General features: G+C 39.8%; 1 protein-coding gene across 1 annotated transcript; it reads left to right on the top strand.

Annotated features, from left to right (window-relative positions):
- Positions 1 to 1,755: 1,755 nt before the first annotated feature.
- LOC117297783 (UDP-N-acetylglucosamine/UDP-glucose/GDP-mannose transporter-like) lies at positions 1,756 to 17,802 on the top strand. Its single transcript, XM_033780932.1, has 12 exons — positions 1,756 to 1,889; positions 3,555 to 3,588; positions 4,508 to 4,594; positions 6,077 to 6,144; positions 6,642 to 6,713; positions 7,387 to 7,455; positions 8,559 to 8,661; positions 10,648 to 10,808; positions 11,354 to 11,432; positions 12,004 to 12,086; positions 13,676 to 13,779; positions 17,461 to 17,802. Exons 1-12 carry the CDS (start codon positions 1,756 to 1,758, stop codon positions 17,472 to 17,474), a joined length of 1,008 nt encoding a protein of 335 aa, XP_033636823.1. The 3' UTR covers positions 17,475 to 17,802.
- Positions 17,803 to 18,777: the final 975 nt, after the last annotated feature.

Here is an 18,777-nt window from a genome sequence, read left to right as displayed (position 1 = left end):
GGAGGCAGTTGAACGCAAAACTGTTGGTGAAATCCCATCAGGCCCAGGTGCCTTGAGAGGGTTGAGATTTTGCAGCGACTTTGTCAGCCATCCGAGTTCAATTTGAATTGGCGGTAGTTCAGGAATCGGTAAGGTACAGGATGGAGGCATTGATGGGCAAGATCCTGGAGGAGAATGAACTGAAGTAAAAAAATCGTTGAATGCCTGAGCGATGGCACTAGGCTTGTGAAGAAGTTGGTCAGCATGTTGAAAGGTTGGTGGACATTTAGATTTTCGCTGGTCTCTGACAAAACACCAAAAGCTGCGCTTGTTGTCTTTTTTTGCAAAAAGACCGTTGACATACTTCCAGTAGGCTGATTTTGTTGAATATTTCACTTTATTGCGTATTTGTTTGTAATGGAGCCATGCCAAACTGGAGCCGGAGTGTTTGGCTTTTGAGAACAGTTTGTGCTTGAGGTGAATCAGCTTTTTCAGTTCATGGGTTATCCATGGAGAGGCTTTATTACGACAGCGCTGTTTAGTTGGTATGCTGTCACGAATGGCAGCATGCAGGATATCCAGAAAGCCTTCCCACGATGCATTGGGATCAGCATCATCCATGAAGGCCGACCATGGTGCAAGGTGTAGAAGAGTTTCCAAATGAGTCATGTCAGCTTTCCTGTATTGAAGATATGATCGGACGACTGCTGGTGGTGGAGGGGCTTTGTGTGCACTGAATGTAAAGTGTACAGCATGGTGGTCACTGCTGACTGGATTTGCAAAGGACTCCACTTGGGCAAACTTTTCTGGTCGATTTGTAAATATGAGGTCAATTGTGGACCCTGATGAGGACAATTCTGGTCGATTTGTAAATATGAGGTCAATTGTGGACCCTGATGAGGACGAATTGTTTGAAGGTCGCGTTACATCGTTAACTATCTGTGTGAGTTCTAGAGAGTTAGCGATTTCTTGAAGATGCGCAGTAGATGCAGAATCATGCTGCCAATTTATATTGAAATCTCCAAGTAGAATAACACCTTCGTAGTTATGAAGATGAGGTTGAACTGAATCACATGCATTCTGCAGCTTGTCAAAAAATGCGATGTCTGAGTTAGGAGGTCTGTAGAGAAGACCAACCAGCCATTTGGAATTCTTAAAAGTCAAGGACACCCAAGTAAGTTCAATGTCCATAGGGTCAAACTGATCAAGGTGGACTGGTTGTAATTGATCATTGACTGTTATCATAATGCCACCGCCTCGACTGTCTCGATCACGCCGAATACTTGTGTAACCGGATATGCAAGAAGAAATAGTGTCAGTGTGACTGGGTGACATCCATGTCTCAGTGACAAACACAATGTCCATGGGGTTGAGTGCCAAGAACGATCGAAAATCTTGTTGTTTACTGCATAAACTGCGGGCGTTAAACAGCAATCCAGAAATTGTCTTAGGAGAAACATCTTTTTATCATCCATTACTCGTTACCAAGTAATTTTGTATGCTAACAATTATTTTGAGTAATTACCAATAGTGTCCAGCGCCTTTTAACAACCATGTTGATGCCGAGCTTTGTGCTGTTTATTTTACAACACCAGAGAAAACGCAAAATGGGTTGCCCGGTTTTGGTTCATCATGATCTGCCGCTGTAGCAGACGACTCGAAAAACGTCTATATCACGCTCGTCACCAGAATGAAAAGTATTCGCTCGTCCCCGTTGGTTTAACACATTGTTTGTTTGGATGGTTGACAAAGTACACACAGTGACACGTTAACAACATGGCGGCGGACAGTGGGACTGCGGATGGTGGTGAGCCGACAACCCGGCTTTCTCGTATAGCTGCTGCAGTTTTCTACGGTGTCACTTCATTCTCCATCGTCATGATAAATAAAAACATTCTGACGAATTACAAGTTAGTGATATAAGGTTTCATGCTCGAATTAACTTTGGTTCACCGCCGACGTGGACGCCAATCTCCATTATTGATTGGATTGCGGGTTGCGACGATACCCCCCCCCCCCCCCGCTTGTAATTGTGGGTGGGGTGTTGACTTCAAGTTCAATTCTAGTTGCGATAAGTAACGTAACCCTCCTCCCGACGGCTGCCAGGCCGAAGAGTTTCGAGTTTGTTTCGAGCGGAAACGGTTGATCTGGTCCAACACGTACAATTTCGACAGCTAGTCACCAGATTTGCCCCATTTTTACCACTTTCAAAAATCATGACACAAATTCTGAGAGTAGGCCTACGAACTTAATCCGCAACACCTTGCTCTATGATGGTCTAATGCATGCAGCCTGCCATAATACTCAAAACCGGTCCTACTACTTGCCGTCAACTCGCCGACTTGCCGTCAACTCGCCGTCAACTCATTTTCGTGCCGACAACTCATTAAATTTACATGAAAAATCTATAAAAGGGGCACGGAAGTATTAAGTCTGGGCTAAACTACATATTTCTCATGGTTTTCGGTAAAAATTCATTCACAAAAACGACTTTGTGTTGATAAAAAAAAAAGTACCAATCATTGACATCTTGGGCCAAGACTAATCAATGTGAAAAAGCAAGATGGCGGCCGACGGTTTCACGAGAAAAAAACTCAATTTTTATTCCGAAATATGACCTAAAAATTACGCAAATTCTCTTTGAGCTGATACTTTACAGTTCTATGCTTCTTTTGTGGATTTTAAATGTATATTGGAGGAGTTGACGGCGAGTTGACGGCGCAAGTGAGTTGACGGCGAGTTGACGGCAAGTAGTAGGACCCCTCAAAACACCATTTAGGAAATATTTCGGAGAAAAATGGACAAAAACTTACCAGATCCGGGGGCGAATTCCCAGGTTCATATTTTGAACCTGTCGCATCGCTTTGCAAACGCATTATTTTGTTGTTGGGCTAAACCATTCTGTAAAAGGGGTGTTGGGAGGAGGGTTACGTTATCGCATGTCCGTTTGCATTGCACGCTGTTCACTCATAATGGCGCGCACACACTGCAGCACCAGTGAGTACCGAGCAGAAAGTTGTATTTTTTGGCGATGTTTTTAAATTTCACTCAGCAAAAAGGAAATGCAAGCATTATGAATGTATGGTGAGTAGGTTGGGGAAAGCTTTAGGTGTACAGTACACAGGAAACTTCAGTTTTGGCTGGCTAACGTTCGTAAAACTTTCACCCATCAACGCTGATTTGAAAAACGAATAGCGTTAAAAAGGCCCTAAATATGAGACCCCTATAAGGCTCACAGGGGAGCCTTTATAGTCACGCCCATGTTATAACACTTTTTACTGGTGTTATATCATCCGTTCAAACAACACCTCGTGATGCCCTCTCGACCAATCAGAATGGATAAACTGTCTTGGGTATTTATGAATCAGTGTTCAAAGTGCTAGTATAAAGCTATTATTTTTTAGATGTATGAAAAATTAGTTTTTGAAGCAGGGTTCCTTTTCAATTTCTGCAGGTCAGGAGGATTTTTAACTATTGTTATTTTTTCCCCTATTTTTGTCTTCTTATATCCCTGATGAGTTTACATTAAAATGTGGATTCACCATTTTCCTCCTCTCTTTTTCGTTCACTCTCAGATTTCCCTCCTTCCAGTTTCTTGGACTTGGACAGGTATGTATTATTTTTTTGCACATTATTGACATTTTATGTATACGTACAAAATAACCTATTTTGTAAACAAGGGTTTTACATGGTAAATAGGGGTGCAACCCCACTAAATAAACTTCTATAGCATACAATGCAAAATGCTCAATATTATGGCTTTTCAACTTAATTGGTGCAAACTTGCATGAAAGAAAACATTTAACATTTGGACGAGTGCCTAGTTCCTAATTGACAATTCCTGTAAACTGCAAATGTTTGTTTCCCTCTTGAACAGGAAGATGATCATTTGTGATTGACAGATTTATTTACCATGAGGTGGATAAATAGGAAATTTAACATTTGATTTAAAGATATTGAACACTATTGGTAATTGTCAAAGACCAGTCTTCTCACTTGATGTACCTCAACATATGCATAACATAACAAACCTGTGAACATTTGAGCTCCATCGCTCATCGAAGCTGCGAGATAATAGCGAAACAAAAGAAACCCTTGTCTCATGAAATTGTGTGCTTTCAGATGCTTGATTTTGAGACCTCAAGTTCCAAATCTGAGGTCTTGAAATCAAATTTGTGGAAAATTACTTCAGATGGAGCGGTTTCTCACAATGTTTTATACTAGATGTACCAACCTCTCCCCATTACCCATTGCCAAGTAAGGTTTTATGCTAATAACTATTTTGAGTGTTACCAATAGTGTCCACTGCCTTTAATGGGGAGCTCCAATATCAAATTAAATTTTCCAATAAAGTGGATGTGATTTCCCAGCAAGTACACACTGTTTTCAGCTGTAACTTTCAATGACTTTTATTGTATCTTTCTTGATAATTTTATTTACACAAACCAATATACGACAGTAGTGTCAACAATAAACAAGCAGACGAGATAGACTAGTTATTATATGTAATTTGTTATTTTTTTAATAGATGGTTGCTACACTGATTGTCTTGTCTGTTGCCAAGCAACTCGGACTCATCACTTACCCTGGCTGGAGCAGAAATGTCTTTGGGAAGGTACAATCAATATTTCTTATATCAGGCATGTGGGCCTAAACTTCGTTTTTGAAAGGGCAAGTGCAACAAGGCATTTCCTACTTGGTAAAGGGCACTCTATTAGGAAATTGTAAATTTCTACTCTAGCATTTCAAGGGCACCAAGGCAGTGACCAGGGGGCGTGGAGGTTGGCCTCCGTGACGTATCGGGCCTGTTATATAGAGCTCCTTTTAAAAGCTGAAACAAAAGGGTCGTTTGATTCTGTTGAGTTACCTAATGCAGGGCTCAAATTTAGCGTAAAGTTCCTTAAGACCGCAGGGTTTGTAGCCCAAAATGTTTACTGGACCAGAATTTATTTTACAAGACAAGAATATTCATAACAAAGAGCTTTCCACAGAGTTTTAACTTATTAATTGTGACCCGCTCTGTGAAAATGAGTCAGATGTAGGCAATTTCAGGAATTGAGTTATATGCCTGGCTGGAAAGAACACATCAGCAGCAGTAATTTGGTATGTGTCTAAGCTTTGGGGTGTATCGCGTTGCTGAGTTACTCCAGTTTGAAATTAGCCACTACACCATTTTTTGTGAAAAACGAATTACAAGTAAAATGATATTTTGAACTACCATTGTTTGCAAAAGGATACAAATTAGACATAAGTATGATCACAAAATTGTTGTATTCATAGCTTTATTGCCTAAAAGTAAGTGTTCTAAAGGTTAACCATCAGCTAAAGATCTTAAAAAGAAAAACAGTTTTTTTTTTTTTTTACATTTTCCACATTAAACTGTCCATAACTTAATATTTTACTGGGCGACATGTGACTCATTTTCACAGAGTGGGTCACAATTATTTTCATTTGGCCGAGCACTAAGGGAAGATTGATCTCATTTGTGTTATGGGTTAGTATGTTTTGATACTCAACGGATTGTATTTCCAAACTCAAAGTTCAACATGAGAACATCATTTCTTTGTGTCTTTGGATTTTGTTAAGAGTGAGTGAGGATTCTAAGTGAATCACCCTAAGGAGGTAAGGTGTGATGTTGTTACTCGGAAGTGTAACTGAAAACCCCCCAGTAATAAACAGTTCACACGGCTTTAAGTGATTAATTCTTTTCATTATAAGGGAGGGTATTTCTTTGGTAACTACTCCAAAAATTCATGGCCATCGGGCCCCAATTTCATAGCGCTGCTTAATGGCTGATTTTGTGCTTACTGTGCGATTTCCATTTCATAGCACTGCTAACCGTAAGCGCATGAAAAGGCATGCTAACCTTCCGGTGCTTACCGCACAAAAATAATTGACGTCATAAGGCAAAGTGATGTCACAATGCAAATCCACGGTAAACACGCTAACCTGTGAAATACGCTATGGCTTTATCAAATTGTTCTGCTACAGTAAGCACGCAAATTTGCTTACTGTTAAGCAGCGCTATGAAATTGGGCCCAGAACTTACTTCATAAGAAGCACTTGTGATTCTTTGAACATTTTGTTCTCTTTTCAGGTATGGCCCCTACCCTTGATCTACCTTGGCAACTTGTGTTTTGGGCTCGGCAGTACAAAGAGGTTAAAGTAAGTCATTTTGTAAAGTAGGAACTTTTTAATGGCTTTGTATTGCGCTGTATTTTTGACCGCGTGAGGGTGCTCTCAAATGTATTTGTATCACTTCCGGGGGTATATTCATTCTTACCCAAAGACTTGAACACATTACCAACTCAGACATCATATCCAGCACGAACAATAAGACTTTTAAATGAGTTTTTATAATCCACCTTAAAAGCAATTTAAACCTACGGCGCAACAAAAGTGAGTGAACGCCTATCAAAACTCTGCAGGACAAATCGCGTGTTCCCCTGGAAGCGATAAAAATGCTTTTGAGAGCGCCCTCACGCAGTCAAAAATAAGGTGCATTGCAGGAATTTGTTTGTCTGAGTTATTTTTTTTCCCTTAAAATAAGTAGTAGGGATTTTCTTAATGGTTTTGTTATTGCAGGCATGGTATTTTTTTTAAGATTTTTAATTTTTTCTTTTTAATCTCAACCTTTTTGTTTGTATATTTTCCTCTTGCAGTTTACCAATGTTTACTGTTCTCAGAAGATTTTCAATACTATTTACAATGATTGCTGAATACGTAGTATTAAGGTGAGTGTGTAGAATTTTCATTGGGGAACTTGTTTTTTGTTACCTAATACTGATGTGCCATTTTGGGAGGCAGTTTCCTTGTTTATTACTATACATTGGACAGTTAAGGCAACAAATCTGTAGGCCCAATTTCATACAGCTGCTTTTAAAAGAACAGAAATTAAATGAGCACCCGACAAATTTGCTCTCTGATATTAAAGGGTTACCAGCCAAAACACCATGTCCTATGCACAGTTTTTAACAGGCTCCCGGCCTATTTTTGCCTTGCGAACAATTTGTATCCATTATTTTCCAATATATGAAATTGGTCCCTGGTTATGTAGAGACACGGGAAGGAGGTCGATCCTAAGGACGAGGATTCACCAGAACACAGCAAAAATCAGAATCCATATTTTAACGCCGTAAAATATAAATAATCTCCTGTATTATTACGGGTGAAAGGTCACAAAACCCGAGGCTGGACACAAGCTTTCAAAGATTCCATCAGTCCTAAAGATGACAATATTTCTGGAATTAAATAAGGATTAGATACTAAACAATACCCGCAGATAGCTCTCTATGTCCCTATCACTCCCAGATAAATATTATTTGGAGCTTGGCCAGAGCCCATGCTCCGTAAAATAAAGAAGGAAATACCTAGAGAAAATGAATGTGCTTTCTTGTTTTTATTCAGACGGAAAGCATCTTTAAAGATACAAATTGTTGTCATCACGATGATAGTGGGTGCCTTCATAGCAGCTAGGTGAGTTGAATCTATTCAATCACTTCATTACCTTTTTTATCATTTTTTGAATAATAATAACAAATAATAACAAATTCTTTGAACACACCATAAGGCCTGTGTGTGTCAGGTTTTCTCCTTGTTCTAGGTCATAGATTGGTTTTTGTCCATGTAATACTGAATAATTTGCAAAATTATGAAGACAAATTTAATTAAAGTCATGTGAAAGTTTCCTTGATGATAAGGAGTATCTACATGCAAGTACCTTCATTTGGCTCCCGGTGGTGCTTACTCCTTAGGAGTTTTGTCACCGGAGTGTTGGGTCGAACCCCGGTCGTGACACTTGTTTCCTTGAGCAAGATACTTTACTATAATTGTTTCTCTTCACCCAGGAGTATAAATAAGTACCTGCAAGGGTAGAGGTTGATATTGTGAATGAAAAAGCCTTCGGAGCGCCACGGCAGCTCCGGGCTGTTTACTCCCATTGGGAGCTGAGAAATATTAAAGAGATGTTATTGGCCCAATGACCAGGGGACTAATGTAAAGTGCATTGATACAGTTTATTGTGAAATGGGCTTTGGAAGAACTTGTTATTATTATTAAGCAAGTAAGCAAGCAATTGTTGGTTGCAAGAGTTCTCTTGTCCAGATGAACAGGAGCAGTAATGGCGAAGTTAAGCTTCTCTATTACGCGGGCAATCACGTGAGCAGGAACAGTAAAAGACTGTGGTGTTTCTTGGTGACGTCGGCACTTTGGGCTTATTGCATGCTCACGTGTGACGTTTGCACGCACAACTGAACCTGAAGTGAAAAATGTTAACTTCACGTATGCTAAAAATGTGAGATTTTAACGACAACATTTTCTGGTGGGAACGTGCAGCTAAACCTCCCTATTACTGGAGGGCCCTTACTAAGTCTAGTTTGCCTATCAATGTTATTATCTCAGTCGTGCTAAAGATTGGGCTCCGGAAATGGCCGCCGCAATGTAATGACCTCAGGGTGACAACTTCAGTTTCAATTTGACCCTCGGTAAGTTTTCACCTTTAGAAAGCACTGAATACACTAAACTTAAATACACTAAAAATAAATCATGTTGACCTTGATAGATGTTTGTTTTCTTGCTAGTGATGATTTGGCGTTCGACAGCTTGGGGTACTTCTACATTGTAATGAATGATATCTTCACAGCAGCCAACGGAGTATATACTAAACAAAAATTAAATTCAAAGGTAAGTTATAAGAGCACCAAGGCATAAAGGTCAAGTCACACTGCAGCGATACAAAAAATTATAACAATCAAGACGCAGAGAGAATGCGTCGTTGCTGTTTTTGTCAACTGCACTTACACCCCCTCATCCTTAAAGCCATTGGACCCTTTCGGTACAGAAAACAAAAAAAAAGTTCACAGATTTACAAATAACTTACAGAGTTTACAGAAGGTAGTGGTGAAATACTTCTCTTGAAATATTATTCCATGAAATGCTTTACTTTTTGAGAAAACAGTAAAACAATATCAATTCTCGTTAACGAGAATTACCGATTTATTTTAAACACATGTCATGACACGGCGAAACGTGCGGAAACAAGGGTGGGTTTTCCCGTTATTTTCTCCCGACTCAGATGACCGATTGAGCCTAAATTTTCACAGGTTTGTTATTTGATATAGAAGTTGTGATACACGAAGTGTGGGCCTTGGACAATACTGTTTACCGAAAGGGTCCAATGGCTTTAACGTGACTTTAGTCCACTGCACTCATACCCCCTCTTCCTTACCATAGGTGATTTAAGTCCACTGCACTCATACCCCCTCTTCCTTACCATAGGTGACTTTAATCCACTGCACTCATACCCCCTCTTCCTTACCATAGGTGACTTTAATCCACTGCACTCATACCCCCTCTTCCTTACCATATGTGACTTTAGTCCACTGCACTCATACCCCCTCATCCTTACCATAGGTGACTTTAGTCCACTGTACTCATACCCCCTCTTCCTTACCATAGGTGACTTTAGTCCACTGTACTCATACCCCCTCTTCCTTACCATAGGTGACTTTAATCCACTGCATTCATACCCCCTCTTTCTTACCATAGGTGACTTTAATCGACTGCACTCATACCCCCTCTTCCTTACCATAGGTGACTTTAGTCAACTGCACTCAACCCCCTCTTCCTTACCATAGGTGACTTAAGTCCACTGCACTCATACCCCCTCTTCCTTACCATAGGTGACTTTAGTCTTCTGCACTCATAACCCCCTCTTCCTTACCATAGGTGACTTTAGTCCACTGCACTCATACCGCCTCTTCCTTACCATAGGTGACTTAAGTCCACTGCACTCATACCCCCTCTTCCTTACCATAGGTGACTAGTCCACTGCACTCATACCCCCTCATCCTTACCATAGGTGACTTTAGTCCACTGCACTCATACCCCCTCTTCCTTACCATAGGTGACTTTAGTCCACTGCACTCATACCCCCTCTTCCTTACCATAGGTGACTTAAGTCCACTGCACTCATACCCCCTCTTCCTTACCATAGGTGACTTTAATCCACTGCACTCATACCCCCTCTTCCTAACCATAGGTGACTTTAGTCCACTGTACTCATACCCCCTCTTCCTTACCATAGGTGACTTTAATCCACTGCACTCATACCCCCTCTTCCTTACCATAGGTGACTTTAGTCAACTGCACTCAACCCCCTCTTCCTTACCATAGGTGACTTAAGTCCACTGCACTCATACCCCCTCTTCCTTACCATAGGTGACTTAAGTCCACTGCACTCATACCCCCTCTTCCTTACCATAGGTGACTTTAATCCACTGCACTCATACCCCCTCTTCCTTACCATAGGTGACTTAAGTCGACTGCACTCATACCCCCTCTTCCTTTACCAAAGGTGACTTAAGTCCACTGCACTCATACCCCCTCTTCCTTACCATAGGTGACTTTAGTCCACTGCACTCATACCGCCTCTTCCTTACCATAGGTGACTTTAGTCCACTGCACTCATACCGCCTCTTCCTTTACCAAAGGTGACTTTAGTCCACTGTACTCATACCCCTTCTTCCTTACCATAGGTGACTTTAGTCTTCTGCACTCATACCCCCTCTTCCTTACCATAGGTGACTTAAGTCCACTGCACTCATACCAAGAATCAGATTAGATAGTTTCTTATGTCACTTTTTATTTTATTTGTCCATCTTGGGTTAGGATTTAGGTAAATTTGGTCTTCTGTACTACAATGCTGCCTTTATGATCATCCCAGTTAGTCTCATGTGTTTCTACTCCGGTGATGTAGAGAGAGTTCGAGAGTACCCACTCTTGACCGACCCGTCCTTTATTTTTCAGTTCATCTTGTCTTCAATCTTTGGGTAAGTTATCGGTGTTCATGGTTTTTTCGTTGAGGTGGCTTGCTGGGTTCATAGTGTGGGCAGCTCTCATATGGGTTTTTTCTAATGGGCGATGGAAGATTTTGTTGCTTTGTCCTTGTTGTATATTAGGGCAATCACCTATGCTCTCTACTCCCCATTTCATGGCGGCGCAGACAAGGTCGTCAGCGCCCTCTATATATGCAAAATACACCGCAACATTAGTGTCACAGGATGTTGTGCTCTCCCTGCTGGAGATTCAGAGACAAGCACAAGACAGGAGAGAATGGGAAAAGCTTGTGTCCGCCTGCCGTGCAGCCGACTGATGATTATGATGATGATGATGATGATTTGTGTATTAATGTAATTTTTTATAAAATATATGAAAATTTTGAAATCCATTTTTGTTTGTGGCTTATATTTTTATGAGCCTTATTACCAGTCTATTATTGCACAATATATTAGGTGGAGAATCCCGCCTGAGGTGTGTGTACAATTTCCTACTTGTCCAATTTGTTCAATAATTACTCTTTTTATTTACTTTCCAGGTTTATATTAATATATTCAGTGGTGCTTTGCACTGCCTACAATTCGGCGCTCACAACTACAATTGTTGGCTGTTTAAAGGTAATAAGGTCAAAGGTCAATGGTTATAGAAACATTTTGGGGCATTATTTGTTTGGATTTAATATGATTAATGGTTTAATTGACACTGGACGATCACAGCAAACAGCTGAATTGCAGCTTGACAAAATAAAACACTACATTCAAAGATTATATCGAGAGCTTGAGGTATTAATAAAAATGATATTTGTAAATTTTAGAAAGACATAGATAGGAAACTTTTGCAAGAGTGATTTATTATTATTATTATTTTTAAATGGAAGACAAGTATCTTATGTTTTGATTTAATGTGCTTTTATATAATTAGAGGCATTTTGCAATATAGTGTAAACTGGCCACCTTTACGGGTAATTTGGAACAACAGTCAAGCAAACAACGCAGTAGCACTAAAAGGTTGAGCGCTGGTTGACATGCCTGCGAGCCAAAATACAATTTGCCCGTAAAGATGGTGTTCATTTGGAACTCTCTATAATAATAACCACCCCAAAAGATTGCCTGTCCCAACATAAAATGGATTCATTTGAATAATATTTATACTTTGTGTTAAGTTGACGTATTTATCTCTTCATGGCAGAATATGATTATTACGTATGTCGGGATGTACTTTGGAGGGGACTACATCTTCAGTGTGGTGAATTTCTTTGGTCTGAACATTAGGTGAGTGCATCTGTGTAGACGATGATGACATACTGATCGAAACGTTGAGTTTGTTTACCTCTGGTTCATTTCAGAGAGCCCACTACTCAAAAAGAGATATTCAGATGGTGTTACCGCAAACCTTACTTAGTTATACTTCCACCATGCAAATCCTACTTATTGTGGCTGTGTCCTGAAGACGAGCAGAGTGTACTGTTCAAATAAGTCGACACCACACAGACTCTTTAAAGAGCCAACACTCTCTAAAAAAATATACTGTTCAAAATGTCAAGAACAAACTGGTTCTTTTAAAGGCAGTGGACGCTATTGGTATTTACTCAAAGTAATTATCAGCATAAAACCTCACTTGGTACGAGTAATGGGGAGAGGTTGATAGTATAAAACATTGTGAGAAACGGCTCCCTCTGAAGTGACACAGTTTTCGAGAAAGAAGTAATTTTCCAAGAATTTGATTTCGAGACCTCAAGTTTAGAATTAGAGGTCTCAAAATCAAGCATCTAAAAGCACACACCTTTGTGTGACAAGGGTGTTTTTTTCTTTCATAGTTATCTCGCAACTCCGATGACCAATCGAGCTCAAATTTTCACAGGTTTTTTTTTATGCATATGTTGATATATACCAAGTTAGACGACTGCTCTTTGACAATTACCAATAGTGTCCACTGTCTTTAAAGGCAGTGGACACTATTGGTAATTACTCAAAATAATTATTAGCATAAAACCTTTCTTGGTGACAAGTAATGGGGAGGGGTTGATGGTATAAAACCTTGTGAGAAACAGCTCCCTCTGAAGTGCCATAGTTTTCGAGAAAGAAGTAATTTTCCACGAATTTGATTTCAAGACCTCAAGTTTAGAACTTGAGGTCTTGAAATCAACCATCTAAACGCACAGAACTTCGTGTGACAAGGGTGTTTTTTCTTTCATTATTATCTCGCAAGTTCGATGACCGATTGACCTCAAATTTTCACAGGTTTGTTATTTTATGCATATGTTGAGATACACCAACTGTGAAGGCTAGTCTTTGACAATTACCAATAGTGTCCACTGGCTTCAAGAACCAACACTCACTCAAAAATTATACTGTTCAAAGTGTCAAGAACAAATCTGGTTCTTTTAAGAGCTAACACTCCCTCAAAAAATATACTGTTAAAATGTCAAGAACAAACTGGTTCTTTTAAGAGCCTTCACTCCCTCAAAAAGTTTACCGTTCAAAGTGTCAAGAACAAACCTGGTCCTTTTAAGAGCCAACACTCCCTCAAAAAGTTTACTGTTCAAAATGTCAAGAACAAACCTGGTTTTTTTAAGAGCCAACACTCCCTCAAAATTATGATGTTCAAAATGTAGAAACCAAACGGGCTCTTATCAAAGCCAAACGGGCTCTTATCAAAACCAACGGGCTCTTATCAAAGCCAAAATAAATAAGTTTAAAATGTCAGGACAGGTTCTTTTCAGAACCACCACTACTCAATTAGAGATATTCCTGTCCTGGATTGACTTTGACAAGACCCCTCACAACACATTTGGATATCCTTTTTCACTGATGCAAACTTAACATTTATTGAAGTTTCTTCGGGTTTTTTGTGTTGACAGTATCTGTGGTAGCATAGTGTATGTTTATTACACATTCAATGAAAAGCAACCAACGCCAAAAGCAAGAAAAGAACCATCGGCTGACAACAACGCTAGCAAAAAGGGTATTTACACTTCTGTATAACAGTCATAAATCTACACTTCTGTATAACAGTCATAAATCTACTGTCATATTCCTATTCATTTCTTGATATCATAGAATAGTAGTTGAATATCAGTGAGTCACTCATGAAACAGTAGTTAAATCTTTCTTGTTCTTCCTTATCATGTTTCGTCCCAACTTGAGAATCATCCCAACTATAGTTTGATCGTACACCAGTCCCAACTTGAGTGTTTCAGTTGGGCGGCCTAACTATAGTTGGGATTATCTGAAAGTGACAGTGATAGAGGTCTTTCTGTTAAACCCACACTTGTCAGTGGCCATTAGATATCTAACCTTAAAACAGTAGCTGAATATATTTGACTCACTCATAAAACAGTAGTTGAATCTTTAGTGTACTTCAAGAGTGTGCTCCGTTCCAACTTAACAACTGTCTGAACTGGCCCAACTCTAGTTGGGATTGCTTGATAGCGATAGTGAGAGAGATGTGCTGCTATTAAAAGTCACTTTATATCCTTGAGTTTATCTCGGCCTAACATGATACATGGTAATGAGAGACTTTTGAACGATCCTTTTTTCTTAGTTATCGCCAGTGATGGGCGTGCTCAAACCTGCGCACACAATACTGAGCATGTGGAGGCACGCTCAGAGCCGCACAAAAAGGAGCGTTGTGTCTCAAAAGTCTCCCATTATCATGGCAAAATTTGAAAAACAATCATCTGTTACTCCGTCACGTTTACGTTAAAGAATTTACCCTCGCCCCCTGCCTCCTGGGAGCAGTCTTATTGTTGGGAAGAGAAAGTTGTTGGCACCCTGCATACTATTAGAAGCTCTCTGGACCCAGCTTTAGTTGGGCCATACCTCTGTCCATCCCAAGAATTAAACTCAACATGGGACCAGTCCCAATTACTCAAGTTGGGACTGGTCCCAACTGTAGTTTGGGCGAGTCTTAAGTTGTTACTTATTTTCATTGTTGCCTGAGCTTTCAAAACAAGGCTGATGCATCAAACTTTTGATCGGTTGGGCAACTTACTCCAGTTAGGTAGTAATGGGTTTAAAATGGGTTCAAGTTGGGTTCAAAGTGGGTTTTGAAGCACCAACATCTACTAACTTCAGTAAGGTACAAATAGGTGTAAAATGGGTTCAAATTGGGTTCAACTGGGTTTGTGATAAACTTCAAAACCAAACCTCTGATCATTTACTTTCATTCTCGTTATTCATACCACAATAATAATAACAATAGGCATTTAATAGGCACTTTTAACTCATTGTATGACAGTGTCTGAACCTTTGAGCCCTGCTCAGTGGACCTCAAGCATTCATCCCAGAAACTATTTCAACTCTTTCGGAGCATGCAGCACCGGCAGCCAATTAGGCACTTATCATTCACATCAACCTGTCTACCCTCCCATGTACCCAAATACACCTAGGAACTATCGCAACTACCCTCTCAGGTACCTAGTTACTCCTAGGTGATGAGAAGTAATTATTGTAAAATGTCTTGCCCAGAGCCACGACCAGGATTCGAACCCACACCCTGTAGATTGATAGAATTTGAATCTGATGCACTAGACTACTTATATAGCCACTCAAGCGTGTCCAAAAGTAAGTTTGGATAAACTAGAGGTACTAAAGTAAATAATAGATAAACTGGCGGATACTAAAATAAATACTGGATAAACTAGTGGGTACAGAATGTAATAATGGATAAACTTGGGTGCCCTCAACCTTGTCCCCAGTGTGTGTCGAGTGGTTACAAGGTTGACCGCTCTCTCAGCCTGGTATTGGATCATTTGCATATCCAACATTTTTGGATACGTATGCAAATTAAAATAGTCTGGCTGCTTTTCGTAATTCACATCTTGGCTGGCTGGCTGGCTGGCTGTTTTGAGTCGTTCTCCAATCAGGGTCCAAGTAAGGAGTTTCCATCCCAGGGTTTACTTTTTGTAAATGGTTGAAAATAAAGTAAACCATGGGGACGAGATTGGGGTGCCCCTAAATAAATAATGGTCACACTATCGGGAACAAAAGTAAATAATGGACAAACTAGGGGGTACAAAAGTAAATAATGGATAAACTAGGGGAGGTACAAAAGAAAATAATGGATAAGTATGTATCAAATAGACAAACTACATATGGTGTCTAAAAGAAACCCAGACTAGGTGGTACTTATTTTTATTCAACTGTACATTAATGTGTATCATAGTTTTTGATAAATTATTATTATTTTTATATTGATATAAATAGCTTTACTAGGCTTTTACATGATATTTGTATTTTTGTATTTGTTTAAGAAGGAGATTTATTTTCTTTAAGTTGATGTGTCTTCCCTTTTTCTTGCTTACACCCATTTTCATCAGTCCACACCACATTTCATGCCCTTCATCTATAATGGCCTATCTACATGTATAACAACTTTGACTGCAAAAACAAACGAAAATATTTGTTTCCACCAAATTTTGAAATTTTTGTTTCTGTAAGTTTGATTACTAATCAAAAAGAAGTTGCTACAAGCATGGAGGTGTACCTCCATGCTTCAAGCCACTTCGGCTTGTCTTACTAGTGTTCATAGGTTTTGGAAGTACATGGGTCGGTCGACCACGTCAGAGCCAATTAACAGCTCTCCCTGGGTAGCTACACCCACAATTTACATACATGACAAACGTTGCAAAAGTTTCCTTTATTCTGATTCATCACAGCAGCATGAATATTCATCGGTCGAAGGGCTCAAAAACAGCCAACGTGAGTTGAGTCAGTCCTGCACTGTTTTTAACAGAGGGGACTCTTTGTGTTACTTGGTATGTCACGAGCACACAGTCTATTCATTCGCCTTTGTAAACTTGCCAAGTTTTTACGTCATCGCAGCAGAGGCCGAAACATGAATATTCACCCTGCTGTAATGAATTAGGATAAAGAAAACTTGTGCAACGTTCGTCGTGTATGTAATTTATGGGTGTAGCTACCCAGGGAGAGCTGTTCCATGGATCTGATGTGTTTGACCGGCCAACGTCCCTCCAAAACCTATGAACACTACTGTGAGCCACTTTCCTGCAAGTCGCTTCAGCTTGTTGGTGCATGCCTTTCAGCTTGCCTTAAAGGAACACGTTGCCGTTGATTGGTTGAGTTGGTCTTTGAAATGCATTTGTGACCGTTTGTTATGAAATGCATCTGGGTAGAAAGATGCTGTAAAAGTAGAATACAAAGATCCACACGAACATGCCTCGAATTTGCATGTTTTTCCTTTTACCTTGTCAACTAACCTGGTTGGCCATTTATGGAAAAGTCAAATTTTTGACTCCCATAGATGGCCGATGTAGTTTGCAAAGTAAAAGGAAAACCACACAATTTCGAGGCAAACTTGTGTGGATCATTGTATTCTACTTTTAAAACATCTTTCCAACCATATGCATTTGTTACAAACGCTTTTTATAGACCAACTCGTCCGATCCAAGGCAATGTGTTTAATGCAAGCCTCTTCGGCTTGCCTTGCTGCATGCCACCTCAGTTTGCCCTATGCAAGTCAATGAGTGTTTAGAATGATAAATTGACCAGCCACCAATGGATAATTCATGTTTCATACCAATAATCAAAATGCCTAACACTAACAAAAATAATACCTCATTTTGAAGTCTTGTACATATCTTCTACTGCCTGCTAGCAATAGTTTTCTTCCTTGTTTCTGTAGGTAGCTACATGTAACATGGCACCAGACTAACTCGGTAGCTAGTGGCACTAACCTCACACACCTACCCAAGATTTTATTTTCCTGCTTATCACCGATCTTTTAATGCTGATTGTGGGTGGCCATGTTTTCAGATGATCACGATGTCAAAGTCGACACTGGGGTTCCAACGGAAGACTCTGCACCCACTACCACTCCCAATAACCCATCGCTAAATAACAATGCAAACGCCGTAGAGGAAAGTGCTGTTTAAACATTGCAGAATTGGTTTTTCCCTCACAAAACAGTTGCTGAAAGTGTAAGCACCTTATGTAATCCACCATCTACTGAACATAAACTGACAAATCTGAGAAGTTGAAGATCGGTTGGCCATCTGGGTCACGAGAAAAATAATGAAAAACCGATTACACGTTTTGCATGACATCGATTCAAAAACAAAATGAATAAAACTCTAAATCCTACTATCATCATCATTAGACCATGTAATTTTATGTAAATCTGTGATCTTAGACAAGTTTTTTCTTTTCAAATCTGTATTTTTCCCTTAATGGGAAAAAGAATAAAGTTCTTGTTTTTAATGTTCATTCCAATCATTACAGATTCAAAATGCTTCCTAGTAGAAAAATGAACCTTCAAAGGTTGGTTCTTTTTCACACTGACTTCACACACGCGACTACTTTCTGTTTGTATTATAATGGTCAGCCATTTTGGGTTAAATTGCATGTAACACTATGGTGTGCATCTAATCACTGCGTGGGTTGTCTTAATATGCACTGATCCAACCTCGATTCCGGGGGTGATCGATCTATCTGCACCGTTTGTTCCTAGCATGCCTTGCTCTGTTATAACCCCTGAAATTGGTTCATTAAAATGTGCTCGAATCTGGCACATTATAATCAGGCCTGTGGCAGATCCACTCTACCTACCTGCACAAGTATGGTAATGCTCAAAAGAGGCATCAAGTCAAAGAGCAACTGGTCTCCTCTCATTCATCTTTGATCTTGTGATATGTCAGGCAGTATGCAGTTGAGGGTGACTGTTTAAACCCAAGATTCATTAGAATGGAATTGTGTTAAAAATACGTGCATTTTCACATGCGCATGTTATGTGTCCTACAAAGTGCCATACAAGCGCTTGAAAGCTTTTAACAAGCGTGCATGCAAAGTATTCACTTTTGGTAAGCCAATTGGCATTGCTTTTTAGCACATCCCTGCCAGGGGTTATTGACGAGAGGTATCGCATTATGGGAATACTCCATTAAAGAAAGAGGCTTAAAAAAAACATCCTTTTTATCTGGCAATTTACACCTGTTATCTACAT

The sequence above is a fragment of the Asterias rubens genome, chromosome 12, assembly GCF_902459465.1.
Source record: "Asterias rubens chromosome 12, eAstRub1.3, whole genome shotgun sequence".
NCBI classification, from domain to species: Eukaryota; Metazoa; Echinodermata; class Asteroidea; order Forcipulatida; family Asteriidae; genus Asterias; species Asterias rubens.
This window is presented reverse-complemented; position numbering and strand designations above follow the sequence as displayed.

Excerpts from the sequence above, each read along its gene's own strand:
- LOC117297783 (XM_033780932.1), top strand. The coding sequence starts at position 1,756 with ATGGCGGCGGACAGTGGGACTGCGGATGGTGGTGAGCCGACAACCCGG. Across the intron at positions 3,589-4,507 it reads AGTTTCTTGGACTTGGACAG|ATGGTTGCTACACTGATTGT; the intron begins GTATGTATTATT and ends TTTTTTTAATAG. Across the intron at positions 11,433-12,003 it reads CAATTGTTGGCTGTTTAAAG|AATATGATTATTACGTATGT; the intron begins GTAATAAGGTCA and ends TCTTCATGGCAG.